Source organism: Leucoraja erinacea, chromosome 16 (assembly GCF_028641065.1).
Source record: "Leucoraja erinacea ecotype New England chromosome 16, Leri_hhj_1, whole genome shotgun sequence".
Classification (NCBI taxonomy): Eukaryota; Metazoa; Chordata; class Chondrichthyes; order Rajiformes; family Rajidae; genus Leucoraja; species Leucoraja erinaceus.
This window is the reverse complement of record NC_073392.1, coordinates 24232383-24258954: the sequence shown is the minus strand read 5'-3', so window position 1 is coordinate 24258954 and position 26572 is coordinate 24232383. Positions and strand designations below refer to the sequence as shown.

Sequence of the window (26572 nt, the reverse complement as noted above, 5' to 3'; positions counted from 1 at the left end):
TTGTTATAGTACCTGCCTCAACTACTCCCTCCGGCAGTTGTTCCATACACCCACCACACTCTGTGGAAAAAGTTGCCCCTCAGGTTCCTATTAAATCTTCCCCCTTCTCACCTTAAACCGATGCGTTGTGGTTCTTGATTTATCTCACTCTGGGGAACAGACTCTGCATTGAACCCGGGGACGTCCGCCCCCGCTGCCTATTGGATACATTGTGGCGCCGGATATCCGGGGCTGTCACATTGTTGCGCCATGGCGGAGCGTGGAGTTCCCGCGGCGGCGGAGACCGGGACCGGCAGCGAGACCAGGAGCGGCACCGGGACCAGCGCCGGGAGCGACTACGGCACCAGGACCTGCCCCATACCACGGGGCGGCGACCCCCCCGATCCCGAGCGGGCCGAGTACCTCATCAGCGGCGGCACCGGCTACGTTCCCGAGGACGGGATGAGCGGCCCGCTGCTGCTCGGCTCCGGAGAGGGGCTGACCTACAAGTGAGTGAGGGAGGGAGGGGGGGGGGGGGGACGAACGAGAGGTAATAGAGGGGGAAGGGTAGGGAGGTAAATGCAGGGAAGAGAGGTGCACGTGAGGGGGGGGGGGGAGGGTTGAATTTGGAGGGAAGCGAGAGGGGTGGGTGAAGGAGGGGGACATGGAGGGAGTGGGGTTTTGGGCTGGTGGGGGTGAGGGAGGAGGACGCGGGTCGAATGTGAAGGTCAATGAAGGGGGGGGGTGAAGGTCAAGGAGGGGGGGTTGGGTCAGACAGTGGTGGATTGAGGTTCGGGAGGGGGGAACTGTTCTGGGATTGGGGTGGGGGAGGGGTTAGGGGGTAAGGGAAGGAAGGTGGAGGAGTGGGTGAGGAGGGATGGAGGTTGTGATGAGGAGGGGGCGAGGAGAGGTTGAGGTAGGGAGGAGGAGGAAGTTCCGCGGTTTAGTAACTGGTTGCACGTGAGTTTAGCCGAGGGTTGAATGGAGACATTGATGGTTAATGAGGTCCTCGTGGAGCAGGGCAGATGGTCACGGGGATGGACAATTAGATTACACTGGACTCTGGGCTGAGAACGGACAATTCACTCAGAGTGTCAGGAGAGGGAGCCCCAGACCACAGAGTGAAGCAGAGAAATCCCCACGCCCACTCCTTCCTTCCCTCCCTCCCTCCCTCACCCCTAAGTGCACACCTTCCTCGTGGTCCCATCCTCCCCATGCACTTCCCCCATCTCTGCTCTCCTCTTCCTGTCCTCCCCCAAGATTTCCATCTGCACTAGTCTCACCTGCCCATGTTTGCCCCATATCCCACTAAACCTTTCCTATGCATGTACCCGTCCAAGTGTCTTGTAAATGTTATAGTACTTGCCTCAACTACCTTCTGTGGCAGCTCGTCCCATAAACCCTCCACCCTCTGTGTGGAAAAGCTGCCCCTCGGGTCCCTACATCGTACACCATTGCTGGACGAACCTTCAGTATCTGGAATTCCCTTGCTGAAACTCTCTGTGGTTTTTTATTACCTGTTAATCAGTGACTGGAGCCGCTGGCGTGGGCGTGGTGTTTGTGCGGAGTGTGTAAGCCAGAGGGAGTTCGCGGTTTGTTGGAGGGGATGTGTGGATGGAGTCAGTCTGTGACCTCTCTCTCTCTTTATCTCTCTCTGTCTCCTGTCCATTCCAGTGATTTCCTCATCTTGCCCGGATACATTGATTTCAGCTCTGAACAAGTGGTGAGTTGTGACGGCGCGTTCTGCGGGAGTTGTTGGGCCGGGGATGTGGGACAGGAGGATCTGTCTGCCAGAGTCCCTCATGACTGGCCTCTCGTTTTATCTCCCTTGCCCATCGCAGCTCTGTGGGGAGTGGTCGATGGTTCTCCAGTGCCCGGCCCTTTCTGTAGCTGTTTCCACAGTTGCTTTCACACGGTCCAGCGCGTACCCTGAACCTGGGATCCAGCACGGAAACAGGGCCCGCCGAGTCCACGCCGACCATCGATCACCCAATCATACTAGTTCCACGTTGTCCCACTTCCTCATCCACTCCCTACACACTGGGGCAATTTACAGAGGGCCAATGAACCTACAAACCCGCGCGTCTTTTGGGTGTGGGACGAAGCCCACGTGGTCACAGCAAGAACGTGCAAACTCCACACAGACAGCACCCAAGATGAGGATGGAAGCGGGTGTCAGGCGCTGTGAGGCAGCGGCTCTTTAGCTGTGTTACTGTGCCACCCTCCTGTCCCTGAGCTGAGTGTTGGATGGGGTTTGACAGGCAGCAGCCCGCTGCTCCCTCAGGCACTGACGCTGACAGTTGTGGAGGGAGGGGCCAGGGTCACGTTACATCTCTGGGGTTTATTTCTGTGCAAAGGATCGGTGCTGAGGGAGGGGGGAGGGGTGGAAGGCTTCGGGAGAGGGGAGAGGGGAGGAGTGTGGGGTTGTGGAGGGTCTCTGCCTGTGACTGGAAACTGAATTCTCTCCATCTTTTCCCCCACCTCCTCCCCACTCCCACCCGCTTCTCCCCTCTCAGGACCTGACCTCTGCCCTCACCAAGAAGATCACGCTGAAGACGCCGTTGGTCTCGTCGCCGATGGATACGGTTACCGAGGCCAACATGGCGATCGCCATGGCAGTGAGTGACCCGCCCCCGGGTGAACATCTTCCCCATGTCCCCCACACCAGAGGCAGCGTCACAGCCCGTCACTGCCCATTGTCACATCCGTTGGGGGGGGGAGGGGGGGGTTCCTGCCTAAGGTACCGCTCCCTCCAGACAGCCAAGGTCCGACACCTCCATATCCCGCGTCAGCTGTACACGGGGAGATTAGTTTAGGGCATCGTCACGTGTACCGAGGTGTGCTATCCTGTCGGCATACATGATTACAATCAATCATGATTACTAGTCAAAGGGAACAATGTTTAGTGCAAGATAAAGTCCAGTAAAGTCCACCAAAGACAGGCCGAGGGTCTCCAATGAGGTAGATTGGAGGCTAGGACCGCTCTCTAGTGGGTGAGAGGACGGTTCAGTTGCCCGATAACGGCTGGGAAGAAACTGCCCCTGAATCTGGAGGTGCACGTTTTCACACTTTTGTACCTCTTGCCTGATGGCAGAGGGAGTGTCCAGGGTGCCCCATGATTATGCTGGTGGCAGCGTGAGGTGTAGATGGAATCAAGGGAAGGGAGGTTGGTCTGTGTGATGGTCTGGGCTGCGTCCACAACTCTCTGCAATTTCTTGTGGTCTTGGATGGAGCTGTTCCCAAACCGTGCTGTGATGCATCGCGGTAAAATGCTTTCTAGGATGCATGGGGAGAGGGTGGGGGAGACCGGATGATGTACAGTGGCTGGAAATGTGTCTAACTCTCCCCCTTCGTACCCCCATCTCTTCCCTTCCCGTCTTCCCGCCCCCTCCCCCCACAGCTGATGGGGGGAATCGGGATCATCCACCACAACTGTACACCTGAGTTCCAGGCCAACCAGGTGCGGCGTGTCAAGGTACGGACACCGAGGGGGGGGGGAGATGGTGAGAGTTGAGGAGAGGGCAATGGGGAGAGGGTGCTGGGGGCGGGAGCGTGGAGGGCGGCGGATATACAGGTAAGGGGCGCAGTGCAGGGGGTTGGGGAGACCAGGGGAGAGTGCAGGGTGTGGAGGTGGGGTTGGGGGGAGGGACACAGCATGGGTGGGTTCTCATGGGGGTGCAATGTTTTGGGGGGAAGGTTGATCAGTGATGGCAGGGGTGACGTCTGGCAGTGTCATGGGTCAGGTTAGGGGCTAGTTCGGTGGTCGGGTCGGGCCGGGCTGGGGTTTGAGGTTGACCATTGCTTTCTGGCCTTCAGAAGTACGAGCAGGGCTTCATCACGGACCCGGTGGTGCTGAGCCCCCGGCACCGTGTGCGAGACGTGTTTGAGGCAAAGGCACGGCACGGGTTCTGCGGGATCCCCATCACAGACACGGGAACGCTGGGCGGGCGACTGGCCGGGATCATCTCCTCCCGGGACATCGACTTTCTGGAGGAGAGCGAGCAGGAGCTGCCCCTGGAGCAGGTACGGGGGGGGAGTGGGAGTGGGCCGGGGCTGGTTCGGTTTGGGGGTGGGGGGGGGTGGGGTACGGGGTGGGTGGGCCGGGGCTGGTTCGGTTTGAGGGGGGGGGGGTGACAGCGGGTGTTGGCGGCTGGAGATGGGTGGTGCCGTGTTGACCTTTGCCCTTGTGTCTAGGTCATGACCCGGAGGGAGGAGCTGGTGGTGGCCCTGGCAGGCGTGAGGCTGAAGGAGGCCAATGAGATCCTGCAGCGCAGCAAGAAAGGTGTCCCTACCCCACATACCTGCGTCCCTCCCCCCCCCCCCCCCCCCCCCCCCCCCCCCCCCCCAGTTTGGTCTCACCCCCCTGGTCGACCCCTGTCCCGTCCCGTCCCACTTCCCCGGACTGACACCCACCCTCCTGTTTGAGCCCGTCGGACCCCTGCCCCTGGGCTGACCTCTGCCCATCCCCCGCAGGGAAGCTGCCGATTGTGAACGAACAGGACCAGCTGGTGGCCATCATTTCCCGTACGGACCTGAAGAAGAACCGCAACTATCCGCTCGCCTCCAAGGACAGCAAGAAGCAGCTGCTGTGTGGAGCCGCCATCGGCACCCACCCCGATGACCGCTACAGACTCGAGCTGCTGGTGCAGGCGGGGGTGGACGCCCTGGTCCTGGTGAGTGACTTCAACACATTCCTCGGGACCTCTCCTTCCCCTCCCCCACGGGACCGTCCCCCAGTGAGGGTCAGTGTGTGACCCCTACCCCTGTCTCTCTAGGACTCCTCCCAGGGGAATTCCATCTTCCAGATTGAGATGATCCAACACATCAAGGAGAAGTTTCCCGATCTGCAGGTCATCGGCGGCAACGGTGAGTGAATCCGTCGGCGTTCCTGGGATCTGTACACTCTGTCCCGAGTCCGATGTGGGAGCCCAGGGACCACTCTGCCCATCGCCTGTGAGCCAGTCTCCAAACCCTCGACATCTGAGAGGGGTGGCACGGTAGCGCAGCGGTTGCTGCCTCACATCGTCACAGACCTGGGTTCCCAGCCTGACCTTGGATGCTGTCTGTGTGGAGTTTGAACGTTCTCCCTCTTCTTCTTTCGTGTCCATCTTCCATGTTTCAAATGTGGACCTCACTGTCATCGTCCGTCCTGAAAAGGATGATGCAAGCTTCCGGCGACAATCAGTGGGAGCCGTCACTTGTTGCAATAGATGATGGTGGCAGCAGAATTAGTTCAGGAAACTTTGTTTCCAGCCCCGTGATGTGGACCCTTCTGCTATGGGGCCAACGTTCTCCCTGTGACCGCGTGGGTTTTCTCCAGGTGCCCCGGTTTCCTCCCACATCCCAAAGACGTGCGGTGAATTGGCCCTCTGTAAAGTGCCCCTTGCCCCTTGTGTGCAGGGCGTGGCTGTGAAAGAGGGAGAACATAGAACAAGTGTGAACGGGTGATCGATGGTCAGCGTTGCTCGGTGTTTCCATGCTGGATCTCAAAACTGATGAGAACTGACTGACAGGGAACATTGTTGTTCAGTATCCCTCTCCCTGTCTGTCCCGTGGACTGACCGTCCCGGAGCGCGGTCCCCGTCCCGGTGAATAACGTAACGTCTCTCCCCAGTGGTGACGGCGGCGCAGGCCAAGAACCTGATCGATGCGGGGGTGGACGGGCTGCGGGTCGGCATGGGCAGCGGCTCCATCTGCATCACCCAGGAAGGTGGGTCTCCGCTCCGATCGGGCTCCAGCTCCAAGCTCTGCTCCAGCACAAGATCAACTCCACTGCCCCAGACCTCTCGCCCACCCTCGCTGGCACCGAGCCTTCCCCTCCAGGAACCTCCTCCACTGCATCCCCCTCCCTCTCCCCTTCCCCACCGCCATCCTCCCCTCCATTTCCCTCCCCTCCCCGCTCCCCCACTGCCGCTGCTCGCCCTCTGGACCATTTACATTTGCCCCTCTCTCCCCATCTCCCCCCACAGAGTCTCCCCCGGGATGGGGGAGGGGGCAGACACCAGAGCCGGGGCTGTGTTTGTCAGCTCGTTGTTGGACCACAGGACAGTATGAGGACAGGCCCTTCGGCCCACAGTGTCCATGCTGGTCGTGGTCCCAGTTGAAACACGGCCCCTGTTTCTCTACCCCCTGTCTGTCCAAATATGGTTGCCCCCACCCCCCCACCTCCTCTGGCTTCCCAGGGGAGGGGCACAGGCCAGTAACGCTAGGGGCCGAATGGAGAGGTTGGGGCTGTGGGTGAGGAGGGGTTTGTCATCGTGTGGGTGCCGGCTTGTGAGGAGACCTTGTCAGGGTCACAGGGCAACAGGCACAGGGTCAGAGCAGCTCAGTCAACTGGTTGGTGAGGCAGCTCCACCCCCCATTCTCTCACACACTCCGGTGTAACTCCTCCCCCTTTCCACCTCCCTCATCTCCTTACCCTCTCTCCCCCTCTCTCTCTTTCTCTCCATTTTCTCATCCAGCTGCGCCCAGGATTCCTCCAGATATAACGTTCCTCAGCCCCAAACTCCCATCAACTGTCTTGGGATCCTTTAGTAAGTGTCATTCACCTGTTCCGTGAGGGAGGGGGGGGGGGGGGTTTGGCTCCCTGCATTATGTGTGTGGCCCCCTCCTTCCCCCCCCCCCCCCCCCCCCCCCCAGCGCCACTGGTCTGGAGAATGACTAACCATGTCTGCAACTGAAGTGTGCCTGATGCTCAGAGTGAGGGGCACTGGGGGATGGGTCCCGCACACACACACACACATTGACCCTCAAAGGGGTACGTGTCCCACGCACACTGACCCTTACTATAGGACAGAACGCTGACCTTCAGTGACGGGATGGGCCGGGAGCAAGGAGGTCACGAGGGTCAGAGTTCAGCCAGATGAGTGCAGGCATTTGTGGTCACCACACCACAGGGAAGTAGAGCAGTGGGGTCACCGTGGCGATTGCTGGGGTGTTTCAGTGATGAGGAGAGACGGGGTGTGGGTCTGGTCTCGCTGGGACGGGAGGTTGGATGACGGGAGCTAGCGGAGGTCAGTGAGTGTATGAGGGGTAGCATGAGGTTAGAGGGGGAGAAACCTCGCCCCACAGCAAGGGGGGGGGGGGGGGGGTCTACACTGAGGGGTGTGTGTTTGGAGTAAAAGGTTTCGAAGGGAGCTGAGAATGGATGGATGGGCTGAGATCATGTTGGCACAGCGGGTAGAGCCACTACCTCACAGCGCCAGAGACTCGGGTTCAATCCTGACCCCTGGTGCTGTCTGTGTGGAGTTTGCACGTTCTCCCTGTGGGGGTGGACCGGCTGCGGGTCGGCATGGGCCTCCGGGTGCTCCGATTTCCTCCCATATCCCAAAGACGTGCGAGTTTGTAGGTTAATTGGCCGCAGTAAAATGTGTAGGATGGAATAGCATAGAACTAGTGTATGAGGCTTGATGGCCAGCATGGACCTAGTGGGCTGAAGGGCCTGTTTCCACAATGTATCCTGAAGGGAGTGGAGGAGGCAGAGACTGGCAAACCTTGAGCAACAGGACGAGCAGAGAGGGCAGCGGGCCAAGATGGATCCCTATAGAAGGAGCTTCAGATCAGACCCACAGTGCTTGTTTAAAACGGGCCGAACTTTCCTTTTCATCTAATCTTTAATGTTCCCTTTTTAAATTCCATATCTGACCCATGCCCCAGGCATGTGTGTGATGGGATGGTGTAGAGGGAGCTTCACTGCCTGACCCTGGCTGTGGGTGTGTGCAGCCCCTGCCCCCAGTTTCCACTAACGTGCCCTCAGTGTGACAGCATTCGGGAAGCATGCGTTGTTGCTGCAGGTCCTGCAGATACTGCAGGCGTGCTTGTTAATATCTAGGGCTTACACATGTGTGTGGGTATGACACGGACACGCGTGTCACGGAGCTGTTGAGGCCGTGTGGGTGCTGCTTGAGTGGCCTCTCCCCGTCCCACGGATCCCCACTGCCCCTCCCAGTGTCCCTGATTCCCCCCGCCCCGCAGTGATGCCAGTCCGCTAATCCCCCCTTGACTATTGACCCTTCCCCACGACCGACCTCTGCCCCCTGCCCTCACTGACCTCTGTCCTCTCAGCTGCTTCCCGCTGACCCATGCCCTCGCTGACCTCTGCCCTCTCCACAGTGCTGGCGGTGGGCCGGCCCCAGGCAACGGCTGTCTACAAGGTGGCAGAATACGCCCGCAGGTTCAGCGTGCCCGTCATTGCAGATGGCGGCATCCAGACCGTGGGACACATCGCCAAGGCCCTGGCACTGGGGGCCTCTACAGGTGGGGGCAGGGGAGATGTGTACGGGGTGGGGATGTCGGGGTATCGCTGGTGGAGACAGGGGGGTCTACGTGAAGGGCGATGGGGGATGTTCAGTTGAATCTTGAGTTCATTGTCACGTGCATCGAGGTACAGTGAAAGGCTTTTGTTGCGTGCTAACCAGTCAGAGGAAAGACAATACATGATTACTATCTATCACAATGCAAGATAAAGTCCAGTAAAGTCTGAATAAAGATAGTTCAAGGGTCTCCAATGGAAGAATGTACATCTGTAATGGAAGATAGGAGGACAGGACCGCTCTCTAGTTGGTGAGGGTGGCATGGTGACGAAGCAGTGGAGACCCGGGTTCGATCCCGACTACGGGTGCTGTCTGTATGGAGTTTGCTTGTTCTTCCTGTGACTGCATGGGTTTTCTCCTATATTTTCGGTTTCTCCCACGTACTCCAAAGACATACAGGTATGTAGGTTAATTGGCTTGGTGTAGATGTGAATTGTCCCTAGTATGTAGGATAATGTTAATATGATAATGATAAAGTAAGAATGCAGGTACAACAGGCAGTGAAGAAAGCGAATGGCATGAGGAGTTGAGTATAGGAGCAAAGTGGTCCTTCTGCAGTTGTATAGGGCCCATACCTGGAGTATTGTGTTTGATTTGAGGAAGGACATTCTTGCTATTGAGGGAGTGCAGCGTAGGTTTACAAGGTTAATTCCCGGAATGGCGCGACTGTCATATGCTGAGAGAATGGAGCGGCTAGGCTTGTATACTCTGGTGTTTAGAAGGATGAGAGGGAATTTTATCGAAACATATAAGATTATTAAGGGTTTGGACACACTAGAGGTAGGAAACATGTTCCCGATGTTGGGGAAGTCCAGAACCAGGGGCCACAGTTTAAGAATAAGGGTTAAGCGATTTAGAACGGAGACGAGGAAACACTTCTTCACACAGAGTCGTGAGTCTGTGGAATTCTCTGCCTCAGAGGGTGGTGGAGGCCGGTTCTCTGGATAATTTCAAGAGAGAGCTGGATAGGGTTCTTAAAGATAGCGGAGACAGGGGATATGGGGAGAAGGCAGGAACGGGGTACTGATTAGGGATGGTCAGCCATGATCACATTGAATGCTGGTGCTTGCTCGAAGGAACGAATGGCCTACTCCTGCATCTATTGTCTAATGTCTAATATGTGGCGATCGCTGATTCGGTGGGCCGAAGGGCCTGTTTCCACGCTGTATCTCTAAAATACACTATAGAGTTCAGTTGCCTGATGACAACTGGGAAGAAACTGACCTTGAATCTGGAGGTGTGCATTTTCACACTTCTCTTGCCTGATGGGAAATGGGAGTAGAGGGAGTGGCCGGGTGAGACTTGCCATTGATTATGCTGCTGGTTCCTTGCCGAGGAAGCTGGAGGTGTGGACGGAGTCAATGGAAGGGAGGCCAGTTTCTGTGATGGGTTGAGTTGCATCCACGATTTCTTGCAGTCTTAGATGGAGCTGTTCCTATAATTTATACTTATAAAAATCTCATAATCATATTATGAAGTTTACGAAGATCCATTTCAATTTCGGTAGCTGGCTTTTTGAGTTTTTATTGAAAGAAATTTTGATTCACCATGTGTAATTTTAAAAAAATGCAAAGGGTATTTAGCGCAAAAGAACTGCAAGCTGGTTTAAAGTTGAACGGCTTAACGAATTTGTAAAAGCTGCTACACCAAAAGCTCATGTCATATATTTGCACAAGAATTCAGTGCGCAAACACATTTGTAACAGCATATAAAATTGCACAATACAAGGTTTCTGCACACATGAACTAATAAAAATTAGTTTTGGAGGGAATAGCTGAGATCCCATGGTGGTGTCATTTTCAGTTGTCGGAATTTTCACAGCAACTTCTGTAAATGAGATTCCATTGTAATCGGAGGAGTGTGAGATGCCATTGTGACATCATCACTGCAAGCTACTAGAAAAGTCTCACTCTCAGTCAGTTATTATTCTCAAAAAGTTTTATTTTAACTAAATATCAATAACTTGTGAAATATAGCATAAAATGTTAAGAAACTTAATACGAACGACCACGGGGGAAAAGCTGAGTAAGATTCTGCTAAAAATTGTTGCACTATTGTGTACCGTTTTGGCGTAGCTCCTGAGATCAGACAGACAGACAAACAAGTCAAGACTTTTAATAGTATACTAGTCCAAGTGGGACCCATTTGGCCCCGTCTGCCAACGCAATAATCCACCACTCACCCGTTCCCCCAACGCAACAATCCACCACTGAAAATCTAATCATTAAACTTTCTGTGCAGGATTAGGCTGGCAGATTCCTCCCCTTTGTTATCCAAATCTAAGCATGAAACTTTGCTGTGCTGGGTTAGACTGGCAGATTCTTTCCCTGAAGGACATTTGCTGTGAAGGACTCGGTGTTCTGGGACAGAAACATTGTAGCTGGTAGGACATTGTGACGTCATAACTGCCTAACTGCCAGTGTGCATTTGAAGAACCCCAACTTTTAAATGTAACTTTAAAACTTTTAAATCTCCCCAACTGCGTCCCCCTCCTTACAACAACATAAAATCATTCTCATAGTTTGTGTAGTGGCAGCGGAGACCCCATTGTGATGTCATTTTCGGAATCTTCACGGCAGCTGGTGTAAATGAGATGCCATTGTGACATCACCACTGGAAGCTGCTGGAAGAGTCTCCCTCTCAAAGGCAGTTATTTTCAGTTGTTTTTTTTTAAACCTTTAAATATCAATAACGTGAAATATAACATCAAATCTGAAGGGAACTTGTAAGAACGACGACGGGAAAAAGCTGAGTAATGTTTTGCAAAAAAAAATCACGCTATTGTGTACTGTTTTGGCGTAGTTCTTTGTGATCGCTCACATGCACGCAGACAGACGTCCAAACAAGACGAGACTTTTAGTACAAGACCAAGTGCAGACCCATAGGGTCTGCTTCCCGAACGCTCCCGTTCCCTGCCCATAGCCCCCACTGGAGGCGTGGTCCTCCAAACTCAAGCCATTCCTGAACATAAGGAGGCAAGGGGAGGCCCTCCCCTTGCCTCCTTCAGCAGTTTAAAAAAATTCCAATTGCACTTGCCCTACGTGTTGCAATAGCAATTCGCCCTCCCCCTGCTAGTCTATCCATTGTGACATCATCAGTTGAAGCTGCCATTCAAAAGTTCAGCGTGCATATATACACATATGTTTTTATATATATACTAGACTAAGTGGGACCCATTGGGTCCTGTCCACTCAAAGCGCGGTTGCGGGGGAGAGCAGCCTTGCGGCGTCACACACATACTAACCACCCCCCTTGATATTATATTAATATTATTAATTTGCTCCTTTTACCCCATCCTCGCCCTATCCACTCACGCATAGCCTCCAACTCGCAGGTGCGTCTAGAGAGGGAGGGGGGTAGAGAGAGAGAGAGGACAGACAGAGACCGAGAGAGGGGGGGAGAGAAGAGCGGAGAGGAGGGGGGTAGCAGCGGGGAGCAGTAAAATGGGAGGGGTGATGTCACTTGCAGCGCGAGCAAGACTGCGCAGACCCATTGTGACGTCATCAGAATAAAACATGACATTTTCAGATGAGACGGTTTTGGACTCCATGGGAAAAATGTCTACCGGAATATGTAAAAAATTTACCGTTACTGTGTCGTTTTTCCATGAAGATGAGATTATACACAAACAAACACACAAATCCAAGATCAGACTTTTAAATGGTTACTAGACCAAGTGGGACCCATTGGGTCTGAGGGGAACGGCCTGCGGCATCACACACACTACAACCACCCCCCACATACACACACACATACACGAACCACCCCACACACACACATTAACCACCCCCCTTGATATTATATTAATATTATTCAATCGCTCCTTTTACCCCATCCCCGCCCTATCCACTCACACATAGCGCCCAACTCGCAGGGAGGGGGGGGGGGGGGATGGGGGGGGGGGGGGAGGGATGGGTGGAGAGGTGCTTTCGGACTCCAGGGAAAAAATCTCTACCGGAATATGTAAAAATATTACCGCTAGCGCGTCGTTTTGTCGAGAAGATGTGAGTATACACAAACAAACACACCCACGACCAAACAAATCCACATCCAAGATCAGACTTTTAATAGTTATGTGTATATATATATATATATACAAACACACATGCTCAAAAAACAAACAAAAAATAAGTACATTTGTTGGGGACATTACGATCTTCATAAGCCTTCCAAGGAAGTAGAGCCGTGGTGTGTTTTCATCGTTGTTGCCTCAGTCTAGGTGGTCCAGGAGAAGTTTCTTGATATTTACTCCAAGGAACTTGGAAGTTTCCCACCATCTTTACTTGGGTGCTCTCAATGTATACTGGGGTATGTGTTCCACTTTGCTTCCTGAAGTCGAACACTACTATCTCCTTTGACTTGGTGACACTGAGGGAGAGTTTGTTGTAATGGTCACAAGGTTCTCAATCTCCTTCCTGTGCAGGTCAGTGGCTCGCCGGTGGTGGTGACGAGGTGGGGGAGGGGTAACCTGCGTCGCTGACCGTCTTGTACCCCCCCCTCCCCCCCCAGTGATGATGGGCTCTCTGCAGGGGTGGTGGGGTGCAGTGGGCAGTGCACATGGGGGCAGTGTACGGAGTGGTGTGGGTGGGGTTATGTGGGTGGGTGGGACCCCCGCATTGCTGACCATCTCTCCCCTTCCCCCCCCCCCCCCCCCCCCCCCCCCCCCCGCAGTGATGATGGGCTCTCTCCTTGCGGCCACCAGCGAGGCTCCTGGGGAGTATTTCTTCACGGATGGGGTGAGGCTGAAGAAGTACCGGGGTATGGGCTCGGTGGACGCCATGGACAAGCACCTGGGCAGCCAGAGCCGCTACTTCAGGTCAGTGGACCCTCTCACTCTTCAACTCCCTCCTCCGCCCCACGGTCACTGTCCAGCCCCCACGGGGTTACTGCTTCACCCGCCATACTCTTCCCGCCTCTGTCCGTCTCCCCCCCCCCCACGCTCATCCGCCTGAGGTCAGAGGAGGTGGTGGGAGCAGTGGGTACTGACGCGGGCATAAAGAGGTGGTGGGGCTGGAGAGATGGGGTGTAAGGGGGTGGTCAGTGAGGGTAGTGGTCTGACGGCATCTTCTCTCCCCAGCGAGTCGGACAAGATCAAGGTGGCACAGGGAGTGTCGGGCGCCGTGCAGGACAAGGGCTCCATCCACAAGTTTGTGCCATACCTCATAGCTGGCATTCAGCACGCCTGTCAGGACATCGGTGCCAAGAGTCTCACGCAGCTCAGGTACCCACCCCCCTTTATCCCTGACTCAAGCTCCTTCCCTCCCTCCCCCACCACCCCTTGTCCCTGTACCCCGTTCTCCTTCCCACTCCCTCCCTCCCAGGACATCAGGACCAAGAACCTCACGCGGCTCAGGTACCCACCCACGTCCCTGCGCCCTCCATCCCACACCCCCCTGCTCTCCCCACCCCACCTCTCTCCTCCCTTGTCCTTCCACTTTCCGCCTCCTTTACTCACCTTTCCCTCTTGCTTTCTCCCCTCTGTGGAGAAACCAACTGTTTGCCCTCTCTTGGTCTGTTTAACTGGTATAACAGTTTATTATGTTACTGATCGTTGAATGTTAATCCGTGCATTTATGGGCCAGTGATACTGTGAGGCTGGTGGAATGGGACCGGTGGGTGAGGCTGTGGGATGAGACCGCCAGTGACGTTGGTTCTCGTCTCTCCAGGGTCATGATGTACTCGGGTGAGCTGAAGTTTGAGAAGAGAGGACGTTGTGCGCTCAGCTGGAAGGCGGGGTACATGGGCTGCATTCGTAAGTACCACACCCCCCCACTTACTCAGCCCGATCCGCCGCCTACGACCATGCCCTTTACCAATCTGAGAACACTTTTGTTCTGTGTCTGCAGCCACCCTCCTGATTGTCGTGGAGAAGGAGGTTGTTGGGACGGGCGGGGCGAGGTATGGGGTTGACAAGGAGCAGGAGTTGGTGTGGGTACTCATGTTGTGTAAGGGTGTGATCTCCCTCAGGGCCAGTGAGGAGGTGCCTCTGTGAATGTGTGACCTCCCCTCCCTCCCTGTACTCTCCTCTCCCTCCCGCTATTCTCCTCTCCCTCCCTCTACTCTCCCTCTCCCTCCCTCTACTCTCCCTCCCTCTACATTCCCCCTCTACTCTCCTCTCCCTCCCTCTACTCTCCCCTCTCATTCCTCCCTCTACTCTATCCTCTCCCCTCCCTCTACAGTGCTGTGCCTGACCCACTGCTCTCTGTTTCCCAGGTACGAGAAGCGACTGTTCTGATACCTGTGAGGAGTGGCCCTGGGTCTGTCCAGACAAACATCTGCCTCCTGTTTGCTTCAGTGACCTCTGGACCATGGGCCTGGGACGTGTGGCTACTGACTGACCATTTGTCAATGCTGTTGGGCATGTTTTATTTTTGTAAAAGGAGATGTTTGTGATGACAGTGTGACGCGTAGCTGCTCGGTGTCTCCCCGCTGCTGCCTGCTGTGGGGCGGAGTGGAACCTGGCCCCAGCTCACTGCTGGGGAATGTCCACGGTGAGCTGGGCCTCCCTGTGGCCGAGCTGTGTGATTACTGTGTGTCCGTAAAACGTTAAACGGGATTGTGTGCTACAAACTGTTTGCCTGGAAGATCCGTGTTTGGAGAACAATGAACGGTTCCGAATGTTTGCAGCTCTGCCTGTTTTTCACTGCAGACATCCCCATGGTGGGGCTCCACTACCCCTCTGGGCTCACTGCTGGGCTTCTCCCAACCAGCTCTCCTCCTTCCTCTACCCCCAACACCTCTCCTCATTCCCCCTCCCTACACCTGTTTCCTCCGCCACCCTCTCTCCTCCCCCACATCTCCTCTCCTCTTCCTGCCTGCCGCCCCCTCCCTTCTCCTCGTTGTCACCCACCCACCCACTGCCCTTGCTGTTGTCCTTGGCCCAGTGTTCTCTGTGGCGGTGTGGGGTGGGCACAGTGCGGGTGGAGTGGGAACCCCCTGGAGCAACCAGTGCCTTCCCTCAGCACAGGCCCCGCTGCAGGGTGGGCGGGGAGAGGGTGAGCCTGGCAGGGGTGGAGCTGTCCGCTGGAGACGGCCACACTGCAGCAGCCATGTCCTGGGCCACACCATCCACCAGGAGTAGACCAGCTGCTGTTGGGGAGAAAGGAACGTCGCGTCGGACCCCGTCCCCACCCGCCTGGCGTGACCCAGAAGCAACGGACGGTCAACCGCCCCAAATCCCAGCGACAAGAACAGCGTTGCCACAGGGTAGAGGCGGTTTAATAATGGTGTACAAGGTGAGGGCCGTTGGTGGTCGCAGAGACCACTAGCGCTGGTCCGAGTGGAGACCGGGCGGGATCAGGGCAGCAGCAATCCTCGGTCGCTCACTCGTCAGGAAGTTGAAGGTCGCACAAGCGTTGGGCTGAGGCACAAATATCAACAGAAATGTAATAAAGGAACTGCAGATGCTGCTGTTCACAGAGTATAGACACAAACTGGAGTAACTGCAGCTCTGGAGAAAGATTATGAGTGACGTTTCGGGCTGGGACCCTCCTTCTCCTGACAGATCGAAAAAGGGTCCTGACCGAAAGCATTGCCCATTCATGTCCCCCAGGGATGCTGCCTGACCTGCTGAGTTACTCCAACACATTGTGCCTTTAATATTTACAGAGCCGGGCAGGGCACAGCACACAACACAACATTATCCACAGATCAGAAATTGAACTGCCAAGATAAACTCATCTCTTCTGCCTGCACATGATCCACACCTCCATATCCGCTGCCGATTTAAATACCGCAATCGTACCTGCCCCCACTACTCACAATGTAAAAAATATGGCCTTGCACATCATTAAACTTTGTCCCTCTCACGTTTAAGCTATGCCCTCTAGTCTTTGCATTTCCACCCTGGGAAAAGGTTCTGACTATGGTACCCGCCCCCCAGTGAGGGTCAGTGTGTGGGTGGGACCCATCCCCCAGTGAGGGTCAGTGTGTGTGACCCGTTCCCCAGTGACGGTCAGTGTGTGTGTGTGTGGGGCCCATCCCTCAGTGAGGGTCAGTGTGTGTGACCCGTTCCCCAGTCACGGTCAGTGTGTGTGTGTGTGTGGGGCCCATCCCTCAGTGAGGGTCGGTGTGTGGGTGGGACCCATCCCCCAGTGAGGGTCAGTGTGGGAGGGACACTCACCGTGTCCAGGATCTCCAGACCGATCCCCTTGCTCCTCATGAATGTCAGCAGGTTGGGGTCGAGCCGGTGGACCCGGTCCCCGAGTCCCAGCACCAGGATCTCTGCAACACAAGATGGGGCACAGTGGGAATCGGAGCCACACAGAGCCCCAGGCCCACCGCCAGTGTACAACTCCTGCCCACCACCAGTGTACAACCCACAGGCTACCGTGAACCACAACCCCGGCACCACCAGGCCCTGACAGTACCTGAGGGACACATCTCACAGTGTCCGCGGAAGCCACAACATCCAATCTTCACACAGGCAGCTCATTCACAGAAATATAATACTTCATTCGCTACAACAAAGTGTAGACTGAGGGATCACGTGGGTATGGGCAGGACCCTGGGCATTGTCTACATGGACTTTACCAGGTCAATCCCACTGTGCAGAAGGTGGGATAACATGGGCCCAGGGTAAGTTATGCGGAGACCAAACGGGCTCAATGGAAGGACTCTGGTTGTTTTTCGGGTTGGAGGCCAGCGGCCAGTGAACGTCGCAGTGATCTGTACTGGGTTTCTCATCTATATTAAGATTTACAACAAGAACAAGTAGGATGGGACAGGTTCACAGCAGTAGAGTTGCTGCCTTACACCAGAGACCGGGTTCGATCCTGACTATAGGTGCTGTCTATGGATTTTACACGTTCTCCCTGTGACCGCGTGGGGTTTTTTCCGGGTGCTCTGATTTCCTCCCACACTCTAAAGACGTGCAGGTTCCTAGGATAATTAGCTTCAATAAAAATTGTAAATTCTCCCTAGTGTGTAGGATTGTGCTAGTGTATGGGGTGATAGCTGGTTGTCGCAGACTTGCTGGGCTGAACGGACAGTTTCTGCGCTGCTTCTCTAAACTAACTTAAAGAATAGGTGGGAAAGAGGACCAAGGTGTAGCAGATGGAATCTAACTGAGAAATGCAAGTTGATGCACACTGAATGTTAAAGCAGGGCAGTAGTTGCAGAGTGAATGACAGGCCTGAGATGTGTTGTAGAACAGAGGAACTGCAGGCTTCAGGGACAAAGCCCCTCAAGTGGTCATGGGTCAACAAGGCAGTGAAGGCATGCTTTACTTTATCAGTCTGGGCATTGAGTACAGGAGTTTGGACATCATGGTCCAGCTGTACAGGACGTTGGTGAGACCACACAGGGAGTATGTCCACAGCTCCAGGAAGGGTGTGATGAGATGAGAGAATGTAGAAACAATTTGCAAAGATGTTACCAGGCCTGGAGGGCTGGAGCAATAATGAGAGGATGGACAGACTGAGAGCACAGGAGGCTGAGGGGTGATCTTATAGAGGGCTTATACAATGATGAGGGACATGGATTAGGGTCAATAGCCACAGTCTTTCCAGTCTCTGGGGGATTCAAGAACCAGATAGAGGTTTAAAGTGAGGGGGAAAGATTTAATAGGAGCCTGAGGAGCAACTTTTTCATCAGAGGGTGATGGGTATATGGAACGAGCTGCCAGAGGAGGTAGTTAAGGCAGGTATTACTACAGCAACATTTAAAAGACATTTGGACAGGTACGTGGATAGGAAAGGTTTAGAGGGATCTGGGCCAAATGTGGGGAAATTGGACCGGTCCAGGAAGGCATTGTGATCAGCATGGGGTTCAAGAAGGAACTGCAGATGCTGGAAAATCAAAGGTACACAAAAATGCTGGAGAAAACTCAGCGGGTGCAGCAGCATCTATGGAGCGAAGGAAATAGGTGACGTTTCGGGCCAAAACCCTTCTTCAGACCCGTGTGATCAGCATGGGGTTGGGCTGAAGGGCCTGTTGGGTCGGACGATTCTGACTCTCCACCCACTGGGAGAAACAGAAAATAGGTGCAGGAGTAGGCCATTTGGCCCTTCAAGCCAGCACCGCCATTTAATATGATCAGGGCAGACCATCCAGAACAATGGGACCCTGGTTCACTCTGTAACCAGTAAAAGGCACAGTGACATTGCTACACCCCTCCACAAGGCAACTCTTTCCCGCTGCACACCCCCCAGCGATCAGCTCTGCAGCCCGCAGCGGGCCACAACACTGCCGACCAAGGCTCTGCAACAAGTCCAGTCGGGCACGAGTCTGAACAAAGGGTAAGAGATGCCCGATTCCATTAAATCTTCTAACCCAAACAAATTTGGCCATATTTGTACAGTCCAAGTTTATCTCCTCACCTATCTTGGGTTCCAGCAAGTAGAACAACGCTAGGCTGTCCACACTGACATCTCTGTAACTCCCGACCTGGACACAGACAGAAGTCATGTTAATAAAGCACCTTCCCCCATCCCGCAACCCACCCTGGCCCTTCATATGACCCTCACTCTGCCAGCCCGAGCCTGACCCTTGCCCGTGATCTCCGACCTCACTCCTCATTAACGAACAGCAGCGGGACCACCCCGAAGGTGTTCGCATAATCGCAGGGGACTTTAATAAGGCCAACTTGAAGACTGTACTGCCGAAATTCTACCAACATGTCAAGTGTTCTACTAGAGGGGTGAACACGCTGGATCATGTCTACACCAATATCAAGCACGCGTATAGAGCCATCCCCCTCCCCCAACTCGGCCAGTCAGATCATCTCTCCCTCCTGCTCTCTCCAGCCTACACCCCCCTCAGACGCAGTGCCAGGCCCACCATAAGATCTGTTACAACCTGGCCTGAAAATGCACTCTCCAATCTACAGGACTGCTTTACACAGACAAACTGGGACATATTCGAACACCAGGATCTGGAAACTCTCACAGAATCGGTGCTGGACTATATCAAGTTCTGCATCGGAAATGTGACTGTAGACAAAAACATACGGGTTTTCCCAAACCAGAAACCCTGGATGTCCAGCCAGGTCCGCACACTCCTCAGAGCCCACGATGCTGCCTTCAGGTCAGGTGACAGAGCTCTGTACAGGGCTGCTCGAGCCGATCTGAAAAGTGGTATTAAAAAAGCCAAGGCGGACCATAAGAGGAGCATAGAGTCCCACTTGTCCAGCAATAATACACGGGAGGTATGGCGGGGTATACAAGACATTACCAACTACAGAGGCTGTGCCACAAAGTCAGAAGACCTGAGTGCGCCGCTGGCAGAAAAGCTAAATGGCTTCTTCTCCCGCTTTGAAACATCACAACAGCAGCACTCACCTGCTACAGCCCTGTTTCCACCCTCACCTAGCTTCTGTACTACTCCACTCACTGTCAGGGAACACGATGTCAGACGGGTGCTCCTGGCAGTGAACCCCAAGAAGGCTACCGGCCCAGATGGAGTACCTGGTAAGGTGCTCAAAGCGTGCGTTCACCAGCTCACTGCCATCTTCACCAGAATTTTCAACCTCTCCCTGGACCAGGCAGTTATTCCGTCCTGCCTAAAATCAGCCACAATCGTCCCTGTGCCGAAGAAGTCTCCCATCACCAGCCTTAATGACTACCGTCCTGTGGCCCTCACTCCGGTAATCACGAAGTGCTTCGAGAGATTGGTCCTCCAGCACATCAAGGACTATCTACGACCAGACTTCGACCCCCCCCAATTCGCCTATCGCCAAAACAGATCCACAGAAGATGCCATTACCGTAGCTCTCCACTCTGTGCTGAGCCATCTGGAGCAGGGGCAGAGCTACGTCCGGATGCTCTTTGTGGATTTTAGTTCAGCCTTTAATACAATCATTCCGGACATTCTCATTGGTAAACTGGTCACTCTCGGCCTCCCCACTCTCACATGTGCCTGGATAAAGGATTTCCTCACCAACCGGCCCCAGACTGTGAGACTCGGCCCCCACCTCTCCTCCACTCGCAGGTTGAGTACCGGTTCCCCACAGGGCTGTGTGCTAAGCCCCCTCTTATACTGTCTCTACACCTACGACTGTAGTCCGGCCCACAACAACAACCGCATCGTCAAATTTGCTGATGACACTACTGTGGTCGGACTTATTTCAAAGGAAGACGAGGCAGCCTACAGAGAGGAAGTCCTGAAGTTGACAACCTGGTGCTCAGAAAACAATCTGGCTCTGAACACCAGGAAAACAAAAGAGCTCATTGTCGACTTCAGGAGGCACAGCAACGACTTAGCCCCCCTACACATCAACGGCGAGTGTGTGGAGAGGGCCAACACCTTCCGGTTTCTCGGCGTCCATATCGCTGCTGATATCTCCTGGACGGACAACACGACAGCGGTCATCAAGAAGGCTCAGCAGCGGCTGCACTTCCTGAGGGTCCTCAGGAAGCACAACCTGGACTCTAACCTGCTGCTGACCTTCTACCGCTCGTCCATCGAGAACCTGCTGACATACTGCATTACAGCATGGTATGGCAGCTGCACCATGGCAGACAGGGAGAGGCTTCAGAGGGTAACTAGGACAGCGCAGAGGATCATTGGCTGCCCTCTCCCCTCCCTGATGGACATCTACACCTCCCGCTGCCTTAGCAGGGCAAAGAAGATCATCAAAGACAGCTCCCATCCTGCGTTTGGACTGTTCGACCTGCTGCCCTCTGGAAGGCGCTATAGGTGCATCAAATCCAGGACAAATAGACTCAAGAATAGTTGCTTTCCGAGAATTATAACTACTATTAATTCTAATTCACACATGCACTGACTTCACTGCCCAACACGGACTTCCATCTGTATATATGTATATATGTATGTAGCGCCTCAGAAAATTGTGCACCTATTCCCGCCCCCATCCCCCCCCCCCCCCCCCCCCCCCCCCCCCCTTCTTTCTGTTTTTTGTGTTTTTTCTGTTTCTTGTTTTTTGTGCTAAATTGTATGTATGCACTGAGTACGAGCAGCTTTCATTTTCACTGTACATGTATAGTGACAATAAATGGCATATATATATCTCATTCTCAGTTTAGGTTATTCTCACGTTCACTGAGGGACAGTGAAAAGTTTTTGTTGCGTGCTGACCAGGCAACAGAAAGACCACATGATTACAATCCATCCATTTACAGTGTGTGTCATGTGACTCTCAATTAACCACTGAATTCACCAGGATTGAGTTGTCTGGAGAGGCTGGGACTGTTAGTGCAGGAGGCTGAGGGGTGATCTGATAGATATTTCTAAATTCATGAGGGGATTAGATGGGGTGAATGTATAGAATATTTTATCCAGTGTACGGGAATCAAGAACCAGAGGACATAAGTTTAAGGTGAGGGGGGCAAGATTTAATAGGAACCAGAGGGGCTTTTTTTTTTTTCTCAGAGGGTGGTGGGTGTATGAAACGAGCTGCCGGAGGAGGTAGATGTGGCGGGTAATGTAACAGCATTCGGACAGGTACAAAGATAAGAAAGGTTTAGAGGGATATGTGCCAAACGCAAACAAATGCCCACATCCTCATGGAACAGCACCCGAACTCTGACACCAGGGTTACCAGCAGTTCCCCTGACTTCCCACATCTGGCAGGAGGAACATTGCACAATTCTACCTACCATCACTACTGCACAAAACCAAGAAGAAAAAAGCACAACAAGCAGACACATGAGAGAGTGTCTTTACCTCCTGTCCCCCTCTACTCAGGCCTTGCTCAGCCATCCTGCTGGAGCTTCCTGAACCAAAGCCTCACACATCCCCTCCACATGCCTGCTCCCAATAGGCTGCTTCACTGCACCTTGCCTTCTTTTTACTGGCTGCTCATAGCCAATTTTGATCACTCAACCAATCCCAGTGCTGTTCTGACACTAATACACACTTGTTGCCAATGGGAAGTCAAAACTCTTAGCAACAGGCCCTATGGTCCATCTCATCCATACCAACACGGTGCCTGGCCACACTAATTAAATATGCCACTTTATGCCTGTACCCCACTACACCCGTCCAAACACCCTTAAACACAATTGTATTTGCTAGCACTGCCTCCTCTAGCAGCTCATTCCACGTGCCATCCTGTGTGGAAAAACTTACCTCTCAGATCTCCTTTGCATTTATTTCCTATCACCTTAACATTGTGCCCTCTAGTTCTGGGCTTCCCTGCTATGAGACTGTGTGCTCTTCACAACCCAACCCCTCAGCCTCTTACTCTCCAGTGAGAATAATCCCTGCCAGTCCAATCTCTCTGGAGAAACTACAGCCACCATTCCCGGCAACATCATGGTGAATCACCAAGTGTGGTTTAACCAACACAGCTGCAACATGAAGCCTAATTCTTGTTCAGAGTTACTTGGCTCATGAAGGCAAACTCACTATCCTTCCTCACTATCAGTGTCTTCCTCACTACACTATCCACCCGTGTCGTGCTGTGCTTTCAGGGAGCTATGAACTCCAGGCCTCTGGAGAGAATGGCTGAGGTCCCAGCCATTCACTCTATGTTCTTCCTCTGCCTCACAAGATTAAACCCTCCAGAATAGCACAAGCAAACTTCCTTGCAAAGAGATCCCAATGAAACCCTCCCTCCTGCACCAGCTTCTGAGCCACACACCCAGCTATCATATCTTCCTATACTCGCTACCACACAGCATCGGGAGTAATCCACAGATTACAACCCTGAACGTCCTGCTTTTAACCTGCAGCCTATCTCCCTCCAGTTCTCCTCACAGCTCATCTCTCTTACCTGTATTGTTCGTATCTTACTGGTCAGGACATGTCACCAAGCTGGGAGACAGGCTGATTTTATCCAGACCTGGTGATCTACCATTTTCAAAGATGTTTACACTGCAAATGTCACCACACTAACTCTGGGCCGAGTTACCCAGTTGCACCCTCTCCCACATCCCCCAAATCCTTTCCTTTCAGATGTAAACACTGCATTTATACCTGCCCCCACCACCCCTCACCGTGTCTGTATTTCACCCTTCCACCCCTGGCTGTGTGCTGGGAAGAAGGTGCAGGAGCCTGAAAACCGTGACCTCCAGGTTCAAGAACAGCTTCATCCCAGCAACCACCAGGCTCTTGACTGCACAACTGCACTAACCTCAGCAACTATGATCTTCTATGGACTGTGTCTTTGGTTGCACTACGGACTTTGGTTTTAAACTACTATGGTTTATTGTTATTATATTGTTGATTATTATACAATTATCCGTGTGTTTTTGCAATAACGGGCCAATTAAGCTGCAGCAAGTAAGAATTTCATTGTTCCATTGCCAGCACAGATAACAATTAAATACTCTCAACTCTTGCCGCACCGTTACATTAACACAACAAAAACAAAATTAAAGGTATAATAAATTATTATTGATTTTTTTCATGCTACACAACCATAGTAGTGCGAAACCGTAGTGGTTTAGTGCTGAGGTAGAGCTGAGGTTAGTGTTGTGCAGTGTTCAAGAGCCTGATGGATCCTGGCAAGAAGCTGGAGGTCACAGTTTTCCGGCTCCTGTGCCTTCTTCCCGATGAAGGTAGCAAGATGAGAATGTGGCCAGGGTGGTGTGGGTCCACCATTATCTCCAGCAATCTGGAGGGCACTGCTTGAGGAGGTGGTGGAGGCAGAAACTGTCACAACTGTTAAGTGTTTCGACAAACATTTAAACCCCAAGGCAGGTGCTATGGTGGAAGTGATGGCAAATACGATGGTCAGCATGAACATGGTGGGCCAAAGGGCCTGTCTCCGTGCTGTACCTGTGCAGTTATTTAGTGCAGAGGCATAGTTACCGCTCCGCCCTCAACACAGGCTCCCCTCACCTTTACCTACTTTACCGAGGCCAGGTGACAAGACAGTAGACTCACATTCCACTGCAGCAGGGCCTGTGGGATGACTGCGCAGGGGCCCATCACCCGGTTCCCACTGATGGTGAAGCCGTGCCTGCTGTAGCCCTCGATGTACTGGGCATCCGGCGAGCTGCGCTCCAGGGCACTGACCGTGGTCCGTTGGTACTGCTCGTCGTCCGACGGGGTCATCCTGTGACCCCGACACGGTGGCCTGAGGAGAGAGCAAGTGGTCAAAGGGATCCGTCTACTCTAGCCTCTCATAATTCCTGCTCCTCACAACCCCTGACCCTCGTAATCCATGACTGTCACAACCCCTGACCGTTATAATCCTGACCCTCACAACCCCTGACCTTCATAACTCTGATCCTCTCAACCACACCTGACCCCTCCCATTTCCCCACCCTCTCACCCATTACCCGCTCGCTCCCTCACCACCCTCTCTCGGCTCAAACCTCCCTAACTCATCATCCCATCCTTAATGGCCTGTCCCATTTGGGCGTCATTTGCGCGTCACGCAGATGGCGCGAAAAAGATTTTGTACAAACCAAATTCCTGGGGAGCCGTGCGCCACGCCGGCGTCATGACGTGTAAATTACTCGCAAATGACGCCCAAGTGGGACAGGCCCCTCTCTTCTCTCACCCCTGACCTCACCTACCCTTTGATTCCCACCACCCGCTCAACCCTCTGACCTGTCACGCCCGGTCCACTCACCTCTCCGCCCCCTCCTCACTTTGCTGAACCCCCCTCCCCCCCAACTACCCTGCGTGCCCTTTCACCCCTCAGACTACCCGCCCGCGGAGCCGGGACTCGCCTGAAGCGGGTGTGGAGCGGCCCCGCCGCCGCCGTGGGGCTGAGGCCGAGCTGCCTGCAGCTGCTGACAAACAGGCGCAACGCAGCCATTGCCCGCCCGGGATCAGCGTCAAACAGGCGCCCACGTGACTCCGCCCCGCCCCACGTGAGCGGTGTTACGTCACTGCGCGGTCACGTGATACGGGGTCGGCGCAGCAGCCGGTCCTCACTGCTGCCACATGTGGCCGCGCCGCGCAACTCCACCCTCGTGGGCGGCCTGATGAGCGGGGCCTCTGTGGGGTCATGTGATGCACGGCCGGCTCATGAGCGGGGCGACCAAAGATCCTAGAGTTCCTCTAGGATCTTTGGGGGCGACGGTGAGTTCGCGCCCCATACCCGCCGCTGCTCGGGTCTGACTGAGGAAGACAAAGTCATCGCGTTGTTGTCATTCCTTCAATAAAGTTGCTGCAGGCTGTGCAGGTCGCTGCCAGTGTACGGGGAGCAGAGCCTCGGCCCGCATCATGAAGGGGAACCCGGGGAACATCAATGAGGGTGAACACAAAACAATACAGCACGGGAACAGACCCTTCGGTCTGAAGAAGGGTCTCGACCCGAAACGTTGCCAATTTCCTTCGCTCCATAGATGCTGCCTCACCCACTGAGTTTCTCCAGCATTTTTGCCTACCTTCGGCCCACAATGTCCGTTGCTAGATATCCGCCCCCCATTCAATAGACAATAGGTGCAGGAGTAGGCCATTCGGCCCTTCGAGCCAGTACCACCATTCAATGTGATCATGGCTGATCATCCCCAATCAGTACCCCGTTCCTGCCTTCTCCCCATATCCCCTGACTCCGCTACCTTTAAGAGCCATATCTAGCTCTCTCTTGAGAGTATCCAGAGAACCGGCCTCCACCGTCCTCTGAGGCAGAGAATTCCACAGACTCACAACTCTCTGTGAGAAAAAGTGTTTCCTCGTCTCCGTTCTAAATGGCTTACCCCTTATTCTTAGACTGTGGCCTCTGGTTCTGGACTCTCCCAACATCAGGAACATGATTTCTGCCTCCAGCGTGTTCAAACCCTTAACAATCTTATACGTTTCAATAAGGTCCCCTCTCATCCTTCTAAACTCCAGAGTGTATAAGCCCAGCCGCTCCATTCTCTCAGCATATGACAGTCCTGCCATCCTGGGAGTTAACCTTGTAAACCTACGCTGCACTCCCTCAATAGCAAGAATGTTCTTCCTCAAATTAGGTGACCAAAACTGCACACAATACTCCAAGTGTGGTCTCACTAGGGCCCCATACAACTGCAACTCTGTACATTCGCTGTATATCCATGCGCCTATCCAAAGGATCTTGTACACACACCACTATCGTATCAGTCTCTGACAGCACCCCTGGCAGCGTCTTACAGGACTCTACCACCCTGTTTAAAAAAACTTGCTTCTCTCACCTTAAAGCTAGTGTTTGACGTTTCGTCCCTGGAGCAGATTATATCTACCACAATTACAATAATTTATATCTGGTCTCCCCTCAGCCTCCAATGCTCCAGAGGAAATAATCCAAATTTGGCCAACCTCTCCTTATGGCTAATACCCCTTAATTCAGGCATCATTCTGGTAAACCTCTTTTGTAACCTCTCCAAAGCCCTCACATCCTTCCCCTAATGGGGGGACAAGATCTGCACACAATGCAGCCTAAAGAAAGTCCTATGAGCTGC

The 26572-nt window shown here is 53.8% G+C and overlaps 2 protein-coding genes across 2 annotated transcripts; one reads left to right on the top strand and one right to left on the bottom strand.

Annotated features, from left to right (window-relative positions):
* Positions 1-207: 207 nt before the first annotated feature.
* LOC129704636 (inosine-5'-monophosphate dehydrogenase 2-like) lies at positions 208-14917 on the top strand. Its single transcript, XM_055647892.1, is given in 15 exon segments — positions 208-488; positions 1654-1702; positions 2496-2597; positions 3380-3454; positions 3796-4002; positions 4174-4261; positions 4453-4652; positions 4755-4845; positions 5594-5689; positions 8092-8235; positions 12963-13107; positions 13369-13512; positions 13958-13994; positions 13997-14043; positions 14505-14917. Coding segments are annotated over 15 exon segments (1686 nt in total). The 5' UTR covers positions 208-249; the 3' UTR covers positions 14527-14917.
* Positions 14918-15491: 574 nt separating this feature from the next.
* On the bottom strand, positions 15492-25031 carry ndufaf3 (NADH:ubiquinone oxidoreductase complex assembly factor). The gene is made up of 5 exons (XM_055647902.1): positions 24875-25031; positions 24081-24273; positions 18611-18677; positions 16414-16514; positions 15492-15651 (listed from the first exon to the last, which is right to left on the bottom strand). The coding sequence occupies exons 1-5, from the start codon at positions 24961-24963 to the stop codon at positions 15556-15558; spliced, it is 546 nt and encodes a 181-aa protein (XP_055503877.1). The 5' UTR covers positions 24964-25031; the 3' UTR covers positions 15492-15555.
* Positions 25032-26572: the final 1541 nt, after the last annotated feature.

Excerpts from the sequence above, each read along its gene's own strand:
- ndufaf3 (XM_055647902.1), bottom strand. The coding sequence starts at position 24,963 with ATGGCTGCGTTGCGCCTGTTTGTCAGCAGCTGCAGGCAGCTCGGCCTC. Across the intron at positions 24,274-24,874 it reads CCGCTCCACACCCGCTTCAG|GCCACCGTGTCGGGGTCACA; the intron begins GCGAGTCCCGGC and ends CTCTCTCCTCAG. Across the intron at positions 18,678-24,080 it reads AGGCCCTGCTGCAGTGGAAT|GTCGGGAGTTACAGAGATGT; the intron begins GTGAGTCTACTG and ends GTCTGTGTCCAG.